Raw genomic sequence first — 12004 nt, forward strand, 5'->3', positions numbered from 1 at the left:
CGTGGGGAGTGTTCCCTATGGGGTTGCTTAAAATCCATCTGCAAAACAGCATTTTCTTTAATCACTGATAAGTTTCTTAAACTTTAAATGAGTTTTATACTAAACCAAAATATTTTTGAAAGGTATTTTAACCAGCCTTAAGCCATGCCCATCTAATGTTTTAAAGTTTCAGGTTTTATAAAACATTTCTGGGTTAAGTGTTGGTGGGGGTTCAGCTTTTTCTTTCCAAACCTCTGGCGATTTTCCTTCCTCCTTTCTCAGGTGTCATGGAAGGTATTTTGGGGGGATTGATTTGGAGGGATTTCTCAGGTCTGAGGAAGACAAACAGCAAGTTTTCCTTGTGATGGCCTTAACAATGTTGCATTTTAAGCCTTCTGGAGTTGTGTAAAAACCCAAAAATTCCCAATTTGCTTCTTTTTTTGCACTGCAGGGCACCCCAGCGAGTCGGGTGCACTACAAGGTGGACGTTGTACAGTTCCCCTACAGCGCCAGCATTTTTGACGTGGAGGAGAACTCCGGACGTGTCGTCACCCGAGTGAACCTCAATGAAGAGCCCAGCACAGTGTTCAAGGTACAAATCCACCTGCAGTGCCAGGAAATGTTCCCTGGATTTGCTGGGATTCCTTTCACCATCATGGTTCTCCTTTGATTTTTTCCTATTCCATAGAAAGATCTCACAATCGCTGAGGTTGGAAAAGACCTCCCAGATCAAATCCAACTTTGCACTGGATTTCCATGCAAAATTTCAATTCTGTTTGTTTCTGTGTTTCCTTTTCTCTCGGCATGTGTTTTGTGCTGTTGCAATTTCAGAAATGTCTTGAATGGATGTGGTTGCACCTGTTGGGATGGTGGGGAAAACAGGGAGGCAGCTTGGGGAAACCTCATTTTTCCCAAGTTCACTTTCAACAGGGCTTTTGGGGAGAACTTTGTAGGATGAGTAAAATGTCTTGTAAATGAAGTTACTGCACATCTGGGTAGTTCAGGAGTTGCTGTTCACAAGTGTTTTAATGTAAAAACATTGATTTTAATGAAAACATAAATTTCCATTTTGTTGTCACTGATCCTAAAGAGTCTGGAGTGAATTAGAGTGGATTAAGGTATGATTTTAACTTAAAACAGTAGAACATCTGCCCTTTAACATCCATTAAGGGAGGAGGTAGTAAAAAATGAAAATAGAAGTTGGTCAGTAAGGAAAAAAAAAATAATACCCACAATATCTTGGGTTTGATGTCATTTCCCTACTTGGAAACTTCCTTACAGCCATAGGAAAATCACATCTGGTTTTTTAGACCCTGCAAATACCAGAATTGCTGGGAGTCGGGATGAAAAATGTTCTTTTGTGTAGTCAGAGGCTGATTTTCTGTGTTGTTTGTAGCTGGTGGTCATTGCCTATGATGATGGGGACCCAGTGAAGTTCAACACCACCACGGTGGAAATTACGGTGCTGCAGCCGTCAGTCATCCCACGCTTCACACAGGATGAATACAGGCAAGGAGTTCATTCTTTCACCCTAAAACTGGTGGTTTTAAAGTCAAAATAAAGTCCTGTTTAGAGGCTAGCCTGAAATAGAGCTACAAAAATACTCCATTGTGGTGGAATTTTACTGTCTGAGCAGGTTGTCACCAGCTGGGAAGATCTGGGCTGACAGTCATGGTGAGGGAAGGTTTCCTTGAAATTTTCCCCTCAGAAGTTGTTGGAAATATCATTCGTTTGGGTAAGCAAATTTCCTGCACTGGAATTGGGACTGGGATCACCAGGGCTCTTGATTAAGTTTCCTGGAGTATGTTTTGACCTTCTACAGCATTTGTGTGAGGCATAAGAGAGCTCAGACTCGACCTCCTTAATGTTAGAAGTGCAGGTGATGGTTGTTATCACCACAGAGACACGATTTCATAAATTTACCCTCTGACAATTCAATATCATCGTCCTCAGTGTCTCAAAATTGATCAAAAGCAAACCAAAAAGTGGGGCACAGGCTGATTAGTTTATTAAATTTTGTAACAGAGAATGTGTTCATGAATTTGGCATCTGCGATAATAGGAAGTGATAAGATCAGGGCAGGCAGCTTCAAGATATCAAGAAGTTGCAATGTGTTCTTTCTGTGCCACTGTAGTGGCATTATGTACTGACATAATCAGGAGCAGAATGTACTGAGGTTTGTACAGATATTTCCAAATCCAAGGACAGTAGGGAATCAGAAAGCAGAAATTGAACATAAATTGTCTTCAGTGAGCCCTAAAGGATGAGTGTGTTTGGCTAGTTTAGACAAAAATTCATTATCTACACTCTGTTTGTCCTCGTGATTGGAGTATTAGCTTATTTCTCACTTAAAGAAGTGAAAAATAGCAAAAACACGCCTCTCTTCTCATCTTGTATTTAACTTGGAACAAATGTGAAATCTGAAGGACCAAGTGCAAAATGACAAACTTTGCATTTAATAATAATCCTTTGCTGAAGGATTTCGAGAGAAAGAGAAATTGTTCCTGCTGCTCCCTACAGTTCTTTTGGTATCTCCAGAGGTGTGCAGTGTTTGCTGCATTACTTTGGGTAATGTAGCAGATAAAAACATGTCAATTTGTGACTGGAATTCCAGATCAGGGCAGGCTGGTGTCTGCTGGAGTGTTGCTGTGGAGCAAGTCCAGAAAGGGCCTAGAAAGTGCTGGGGAGACTGATGCATCTTCCCTATGGAGCCAGGCTGGGGGAGGTGGGAATGTTCAGCCCGAAGAACAGAAGGTTGTGTGGAGATCTCACAGCTCCTTCCAGGGCCTGAAGGGATGCAGGAAAGCAATAGGAACTGGAGTGACAGGACATGGGAAATGGGTTCAGACTGCCAGAGGGATGGATGGGATATTGGGCAGGAATTGTTCCCTGGGAGGGTGGGCAGGCCCTGGCACAGGGTGCCCAGAGCAGCTGGGGCTGCCCCTGGATCCCTGGCAGTGTCCAAGGCCAGGTTGGACTTTGGGGCTTGGAGCAGCCTGGGACAGTGGAAGGTGTCCCTGCCCATGGCAGGGGTGGCACTGGATGGGCTTTGAGGTCCATTCCAACCCAAAGCACTCTGGGATTGTGGAATTCCTGATTCTGCCTTGAGCTCCAGTTTTATCCCAGGAGCTGGGAATGTTTTTTCACTACAATGAAGAACTCTTGTAGTAAAAAGTGACTCGTAGCCCATATTTCCTTTTGATGACGACATCTGAATAACCCAGGTTATCTTTGTGTCCCTGTAAACTCTTTAAGATTATCTGGACAGCCTAGTTTCCCTTTCCAAAGCACGGCTCCATTCCTGGGAAATTCTTTGCACAGTGTTAAGATGCTCTAAAAATCTTTGGGGTCAGTAAAGGCAGTTATTTATTTTCCTCACTGTCAAAAATGAAATTAAAACAACCTCAGAAGTTTCTGATTCAGCTCTGAGACTCAAATATTTGGGAGCAGGACTGGTGCTGATTCCTAAGGTTTTCAGGGATTGACACACTCTGCAGGCTGTGGTTTGTGTTTGGTTTGTTGACAGTGATGGAAGCTGGAAGTGGCAGGTGTCACAGGACCTCATTTTCCAGTGACACAGGATACCTTTAGGGTGAAAGGCAGCACAGAGCAATGCTGCCCCTTGCAAAATGAAAAACTGCTGGATGCGAGTGCTTGAATTTCAGATGGATTGAGAATTAGTGGCTTTAGAGTGGATTAGTATTGATCTTTGCTTGTCTAATTATCATAATCTGGATGATTCCAGCGCTGTTCTCGAGCTGGTTTACAAACTTCCTTCCTGTGTATTTAGGGAAAGGTCACAGTTGAACAGTTTTACAGAATACAGCTGCAGCCTGCGCTACAAAATCAAAAATAAATAGAAAATAGAAGGAGGGAGAGCAGATGGCCTGAGCAGAAAGGGAGATGAAAGTGCCACTCTGCCCTGAGCTGAGCTGCAGAGCCTGGCAGTTCTGCCAGAGGAACACCAGCACTGCTTGGAGCCCTCTTCACACCAAGGGAGACTTTGATGGATCATTATCCGTGTCTCAGAGTGACTTCCAGAGGAGACACCAGTCAAGCAGATGAAGGCAAATTGGTATTTATTCACTGGCTCTCCCTCCGCATTATTGCATCATTTGGGGCACATTAATTGGTCTCTTCTCCTCCCACCGTCTTTGTTTGGATTGTAAATTATTCTGGAGACTCCTTAACACTGCTGTGCTCTCCATATCAAACAGCAAAGGGCAGCTGAGGGCTCTGAGATCCAGAAAATAAAGAATGGAGCACTTGATTTATGATAAATGGGGGATAAAATATAGTTCCTTCCTAAAGACTGTGAGAGATCCCCTCTAAAGTCCATCAGAGGGGATCTTCTGCATCCTTGGCTCCTCTGGAGGGGACTGGTAGGAAGAGGCCAGGTGGGATTTGGGAATTTTCTCACCCCATCATTCACTCCCTCTTAGAAGCAGGGCAGCAGCCTGGCAATCTTCTCACTCTCTTCAGCTGCCTGGAAAAAGGTTGGAACCAGGGGGATTTGGGCTCTGCTGCCAGGGAACAGGGACAGGACAAGGGGAAAGGGCCTCAAGCTGTGCCAGGGGAGGCTCAGCTTGGACAGCAGCAGGAATTTCACCATGGAAAGGGTCCTCAGGCCTTGGCAGGAGCTGGCCAGAGCAAGGGTGGAGTCCCCATCCTTGGAAGAGCTCAAAACAGGTGTGGATGTGGCACTTGGGGACATGGTTAGTGGGGTACAGGACTCTGGTGGGTTCCCAGTTGAATATGATGGCCTTTGAGGGCTTTTCCAACCCTAACGACCCTATGGTCAGCCCTGTGTGGTCCCAGTGATCCAGCTGGATCTTCCCTGTGGAGCCCAGGAGCTGAACTGCAGTATCAGTGTAGGTCCTTGCCTGTCCTTGCCATGGATGTTAAGGATGACTTGGAGAGAGCTGATGGCAGCAGTGTCTGATTAAATGTTTTCCGAGACAGACATTTTTCCATGAAAAGCGTGGAGAAAAGAGACAAAAATCCCAAAGAGACAAAGTGCTGGAGCATGTGGACATTTAATTGGAGATGGCTGGGCCACCTCAGAGCCCAGCTGACCTTTGGTGCCAGGGAAGGACATGGCTGGTGCTGCTTTTGTCACCACATCTCCCTCAGGGTGTTGGCTGTCAGTCAGATTCCACAGGTTTCCTACAGAACTGATGGAAGACACGGACACTCCCAGTGTCTCCAGCCTGTGTGACAGCCTGGAGAGCCTGGAGAGTTGGGTGGTGGGGACAGGGAGACTTTCTACATCCCTGCCTCAAATAGGGCAAGACAATCCATGCCATTTATTAAAGTTTTTAATGCTGGCTTTAATCTCATCCTGCTTTGTGCCAGCAAAATGATCTCTGGATAAAAACTATGGAATTCCAGAGTGCTTTGGGTTGGGAGGGAACCTTAAAGTTCATCTCATTCCACCCCTGCCATGGGCAGGAACACCTTCTACTACCTTCTTCTACAGGAACACCTGTCCAGCATCCCTTGGATACTTCCAACCACAGTTCCTCTGGACAACCAGAAAAACAAAGGTTAAAACCCAATAAACCAAATAAATCAATTTTTTGAGAAAATCAAACCTGCCATACAGAGCCCCTTTCCCAAGCTCTTCTTTTCTTTGTCCTGACTTCACCCAGATCACCTCTGGATCAAGGATTTAATCCAGAAGTTTCCCTTACTTCACAACAACTTATGGCAGCACTTTCATTTCTTAATTAACAGATATTAATTAGTAGCGCTATGAAACAGTGGAGACCAGATGTAGCTGGAACCTCAGATGAATATAAAGAGGTATTTTTAGCAAGCCTGTCCTCTTTGTGAGCACGTCCTCAATTTAAAACAGTAAAAGTTGAAAGGGGTTTGGGGTCTTTTTGCTGTTGTGTTAATTAATAAATTCCACATCCTCTGCAAGGGGAAGGTCATTGCTCGTAGCAGAGTGCTGCTGGAGCAGGGAATGGAGTGGGAACCAGGAGTAGCATCATTGCTTCCTAATTAGTGCCTGTGGGCACATTAGGCAGGTGTTCAGTCATTCCAGAACAGGAAAAATGGGGAATTTTGCAAACTTACAGCTTCTGTTAGTTTTGCATTACAGCTCCCCAACCTGTCGGAAAAGATGTGTCCAGTTGCCCAGCAATCTGAAGCTTTATGGGGAAAGATGGGAAGCTGTGAATTCCAGGCTATAACTTGATGTAAATGTAGTGTGGAATTTCATTTAGTTTTATTTCTCTCCCAGCACCAGCACTGGTGTGGAAATGTGTTCTGCCTAAAAACGGAGACCTGGGGACACGTGGAGCTCGCTCTCCCTCGGTGGAAGAGACGTTGTAATGTTTTCCACCCAATTAAATCCTTCAGTGTTGGAGTCAAACACTATCCAAGCAAAAGGATTTCACAAAACAAAATCACGGACCTGTATCAGGAGTCAATTATTCCAAGAGATTTTCCCCAGTTCCCTGGTTTCCTGCTGTTCACTCAGACAGTTTTCCTTTTTGGGAAAATAGGGAATGGGGAGCCCTGCACAGTGACAGTGAGGGTAGGGGCTGGCATTCCACGATTGGAATCTCTGCAATTTGGTGCTTCATTCAGAAAGGTGGAAAAAGCCTCCACAGTGCTCTGGGTTGGAGCTCAGGAATTGGAAAGAGTGGCCCTTTCCAACTTGGGATGTTCCGTGGTTCTCAGTATCTGTGAATGGCTGAGGCCTTGATGAATCAGAGAATTCCAGAATGGTTTTGGCTGGAGGAGATTTTAAACCCCATCCAGTCTCACCCGTGCCATGGACAGGGATACCTTCCACTATCCCAGGCTGCTCCAAGCCCTTTTCCAGCCTGGCCTTGGGCATTGTCAGGATATCAGTTCCACCTTAGATGCTTTTCCATCAGGCTTCTCCTGAGCTGCATTTCCTTAAACCACTGATTACTGAAGTCTCCATTTTCACTTCCTAGCAGAGCTCCCCGGGATTTTCCCCTGTTAGGGACCATTTTTCCCCTCGGGAATCATTTTCCCTTTCTTGTCAGAGTCCACAGGGGGCTATTTTTGTCCCTCAAATGTGTTTTGTCCCTCAAAAATGTTTTGTTTAATGCTGGTAGATTAGAGCACCCATTTGGATCATCCTTTTCCCAGCATAACCAGGTCCTACCTCGGCTTTTCCCACCTTGACTGGGATGGAATTTACATTTTATTCAGGGAGGACGACAGCAACCTTCCAGTTGCAGCATTTTTGAGATGTGGAGGTAAAAGCAGTCAATGTTTTCCTCACACTTAAGCTAGAACTTCCAACATACATTTGGAATTTGCATCTCACATCAGAAAAGACATCAAAGATCATCAAGTCCAACCATCAACCAGCATGACCCTGTTCACCACTAACCATGTCCCCAAGTGTCACATCCACATGTTTCATCAACACCTCCAGCCATGGGCACTCCAAACCTCCCTGGGCAGCCCCTGCCAAGGCCTCAGCACCCTTTCCATGGGCAAATTCCTGCTGCTGTCCAAGCTGAGCCTCCCCTGGCACAGCTTGAGGCCCTTTCCCCTTGTCCTGTCCCTGTTCCCTGGCAGCAGAGCCCGACCCCCCCTGGCTGTCCCCTCCTGTCAGAGACTTGTGCAGAGCCACAAGGTCCCCCCTGAGCCTCCTTTTCTCCAGGCTCAGCCCATTTCCCGGCTCCCTTCCCTTCCCTGGGATTGTTTTGAAATATTTGAAACATCTTCAGTGAAATGGTTCCTCTGAACATCTGAACTCACCACCTTCTCAAATCTGTGATTTCTGATTCCTTCCCAAGACTCACATGTGCAGGATCCACACCCATCTCTTCCCTGGATGTAAGAAGGTCCCTTGCAATAAATAATAATCCACTTGCATCCCACAAATCTTAGAGATAAACCACAATTAATACCCACTTTAGTCCCCATCCCACCTCAGCCTTATCCAGAGTTTTAATCTTCCCTTCTCCACACAACCACCCCTTGACCGTGACCACCGTAACCTATTCCCAGACCACTGTTTCATCCCTTTCCATGGTGGTTTTTTTCCATGACCATCACAGCAATGTGGTATTTAGGCCCTTTGATTCACTTTAACTTTTCCACAGGAATAATAAATGGTATCTTGTGAGCATCCAGGATGGGATGGAGACCAAGAGAGACCTCATTGATTTCTTTGAGTATGAAACCACAGAATGGGTTTGTCCCTCAAAAAATAAACAAAGCAACCACAAAGAAGGACAGGGTTTAAATAAAGACATTATTTGTGCACAAAAATACTGAAAATATATACAAATTAAAAAAAAATCTCTGCATTTGCTCTATCTTAATTATCTGTCTCTTGATCAGAGTAGGAAAGGGACAGCATGTCTCAAATACATTGCAGGGCGCAACCACTGGAAGTGTCCAAGTGAAATTTTAACTTCTCTTCTCTACTTTGCTACTTCTTCATTTTCCCTGTGCTAAACACATCAATCCCAGCCCATTTTCAATTTGCCTGATAGACAGTATGCTTCAAATTCACCATGAAACTTGTCTAGCTCCAAAAGTACAAACATGAGATTTAATAAAAAATTAAATTTCAAGCCAGCAAACCCAATAATAATTTGGAAAATTGGTTTAGAGCTGAAGCTTAATAGTGGAATGTGAATGGATTCCATATGAGCCACTTCAGTTGCCTCTACTTTGTGGATTTTATATTTTACTTCTATTTATATAGAATATTATTATAAAAAATATTTTTATATTTATATTTTAATTTACAGAGATCCATAAAAACCTTTTAGAAATTAAGTTTTGGTGCTGTTTAATTACATTGTTCACGTTAACTTGATTAACATTGAGAGTATTATTATTATAGTATTTTATTGAGAGGGCCAAAGAAGCTGTGACTACCCTTGGATCCCTGGCAGTGCCCAAGGCCAGGTTGGACTTTGGGGCTTGGAGCAGCCTGGGATAGTGGAAGGTGTCCCTGCCCATGGCAGGGTTGGGCTTTAAGGGTCCCTTCCAACTCAAGCCAGTCTGGAATTCCATCATCCTCATGGCAGCTCTTTTAATCCTTTCACCAGCACATGAAAACTACCGTGGCTTCCTGGGCTTGCTCAAAAAAAAGATAGACCTGGACACAGTTTAGAGAAATAAACCATTTTATCAATTTTTATACATGTTTTAGAGCAATAATCCATCAAGTTATCAAGTTTCTGCTTTCCTAGTAACTACCTTAACAGCTTGTTCCAAGCAATGATTTTTTTTTTTTCTGGAAAAGAATATTTTTGTCTTAATTAGATGTATTTATCAAGCAGTTTATCTTCAGAGTGTCACATATTCCTTCTTGGACTTGATATCCTGCCTTTCCATCTCAATCCCCAAATTGGTTGGAGGCACTCTGACCTTCCCATGGTATTTATCTCCAAAACAATTGACAAGGGAGTATGGACGTTGCTCCAGTGATCCTGTCTTAACCTATTGTATTTTAAATGTCAGGTTTTGCTCTCCTGATCTCACTGTTGTTCACGTTATCCCTCCAATCCTCCCAAATTAAACCTTAGGCCATGAAGGCAGGAATATTCCTGTTAGGATTCTGCAGTAGGTTAAAAAAAGGGGGGAAATTCCCACCATGTACAACGTAGGGCACAGTCATGACACTGTTTTACACCACAATGACACAGACTCCAAACTTCAGAAGGCTGAAAATGACTCCTTCATTTTTGGGATGTGTCTCCCTTAGACACTATTTGACACAGACCAGTTTGATTGGTGACAAGAAGACAAACTTCTTCCCTTACATTGGTCAGACCAGAGGGACATCAAGAAGTCCCTCCTAGGAAAAGGAATGAAAAACAAAGTACAGTTTACAAAAATGTGTCTCTTGTTTACAGAAAATTCTCTGGGAAAAGAATTTCAGAAAACCAAAACATCTCAGGCATGAAACCAGGGCTACACAGTAACACATTTGAATTGGTCAGACTGATGGGATAAATTCCAAGGATAACACTTTGCTGGATGCCAATGGGCTTTAATACTAAAATTATGGATAATTTCAGTTCCATATCCGCACCCCCAGAGTGATTTATTCCTACATTTCATTAACATGGTGTTGGGAGCTGTGACCATCAGCCTTTCCAAGCACAGATTCCCTGCTGGGATCTGGTTCCCTGAGCTTTCCTCTTTCCCAGGAAACATCTCACCAGGACATTTCATTGAAAAATAATTCCTAAAATTCTACTTTCCTTTTCATTTGATATAAAGAAGTGAAGAATTTTAATAAAATGCGATCAGCACTACTAGCACAAGGAAAAGCAGGGTAAAAATTCTCCTGTAATCACCTGGTAACTCACTCCCTAATTTTTTCCATGGCAAATCCTGTTTCAGTACCTGCTGTATAAATAATTTAACTTTATAACCACCTTTGCTACTTTTTTATTACAAACCAAATAAAATACCCGCAGAAAATCACTCTAAAGCAGTGATTCCAAAGGGAAAATCACACACATTTTCCCAAATCCAAGCTGTCACTGATGTGAGATGCAAATTCTGGTTCTGTGGAGTCAACATTGGGCTGGGAGACAGAGACCCACCAACCCCAGCCAGGTGACAGTGACAAACCAATCCCTTCACCCTCCCTGCCTCCCCGTGGTGTTGAACTCACAGAAATTCCCTTCCACTCCCACAAGTGTTTTCTAATCCTATTCTGGGTGGCTTGGGCTGGATTTTCCTTCTTTCCTCTTCCCACAAAAATTCCAGCTTTTATCATCCATAAAAACACCTTTGCCTGTGCCCTAAAACACCTTCAAATAATATGTTGGGAAAAAAGCACCATTTTCCGTCCTAGCCATTCAAAGATTGGAAAAATAAGGAATTTATTCCCTTAGAAAGGTTGTTAGAGCTGGAAGCACAAGATAAAGAGCAGGATATAGGAAGTTGGATGCTCATCTTTTGCTCCTTTGCTTCTCCACAATCCAGAGGAATGCTCTGAAGGGATGAGCTGTTTTACTCCAGCAGATGCATTGCTCCTGTTGTTCCTAATCCCTGGAATTAAAGTAAGGGGATGAAATCAGTGCAATTACCATGGCGGAGCCTGTTCTGTTCCCTCCCTCCAGAGGAAACACAAAACCTGTCACTAATTATCATTGATTTGTCAATCCATTGGATTCAGCATTGGCAGAGAGATCTATAAGGTCATTCCCACTGCAGAAATATCCTGGAATTGTGCTGGGAGTGAAATATAGGAATTTTGTTTCACTCCCACCCCTTTAGAAGACAAAGAAAACAACCTATAACAATCTATAATGCAGCATAAAAAGGGCATTTTCCTCTCTGACCTCATCAAAAGAACTCCAGCTTTAGCAGCGTTTTTCACCTATCTTTCCCCACCTTTTTGGTAGATTTTAAATCCCCAAGATGAGAATTTGCATTGGTAAAATGCACATTAAAAAGCTTTTCATAGCAATGAGTTTAGAGTTTAATAAATTAAGGAGCAACAAGGAATTTTATTCCAACCACTGACACAGAACTGTGGGAGCACAGGGATCTGCTCCATGCATGTGTGTTTGAGTAAAAAGGGGATTTTTCCATCAGTGAAAAAAAAAGAGATCACTTTTCTATTGCATGATCCAAAACTTAATTCCATATGTTCATTATCTCTAAATGTTTCTAGAAAGTTCAAAGCAATATTGATTTCAAAGGAAATGTTGGTAAGGCGAAGTTCAAGGGAAGATTGGCCACTTCTTGATGGGAAAGGTTTGGGTTCAATAGTTGGGATTGTGTCCTGGGGTTCCAACTTTTGTGTAAACATGGAATATCCTGAGTTGTAGGGGACACACAGGGATCATTGATCACAGCTCCTGGCCCTGCACAGACACCCCAACAATCCCACCCTGTCCCTGAGAGCTCCTGGCAGCCTCAGGGCCATGCCCATTCCCTGCCCTTAAATGGGAAAATGTGGTGTGGAGGATTTGAAAACCACCTGGAAGATGAAAGGGGGACGTGATAAAATATTCATGGAATCACAGAATTATTTAGGCCTGAAAAGACC

The 12004-nt window shown here is 43.6% G+C and overlaps 1 protein-coding gene across 4 annotated transcripts in view; it reads left to right on the forward strand.

The window, feature by feature from the left end:
- PCDH15 (protocadherin related 15) overlaps positions 1–12004 on the forward strand; it is a gene marked incomplete at both ends in the record, with an annotated part of 270634 nt that overhangs the window by 195250 nt on the left and 63380 nt on the right. For all 4 annotated transcript variants that reach the window (XM_083865850.1, XM_083865852.1, XM_083865853.1 and 1 more), the window contains 2 exons: positions 431–571; positions 1376–1488. In XM_083865850.1, the coding sequence (XP_083721976.1) occupies positions 431–571; positions 1376–1488 (254 nt within the window). The remainder of the gene's footprint in view (positions 1–430; positions 572–1375; positions 1489–12004) is intronic.

This window comes from Zosterops lateralis (genome assembly GCF_965231275.1).
Source record: "Zosterops lateralis genome assembly, chromosome: 8".
Classification (NCBI taxonomy): Eukaryota; Metazoa; Chordata; class Aves; order Passeriformes; family Zosteropidae; genus Zosterops; species Zosterops lateralis.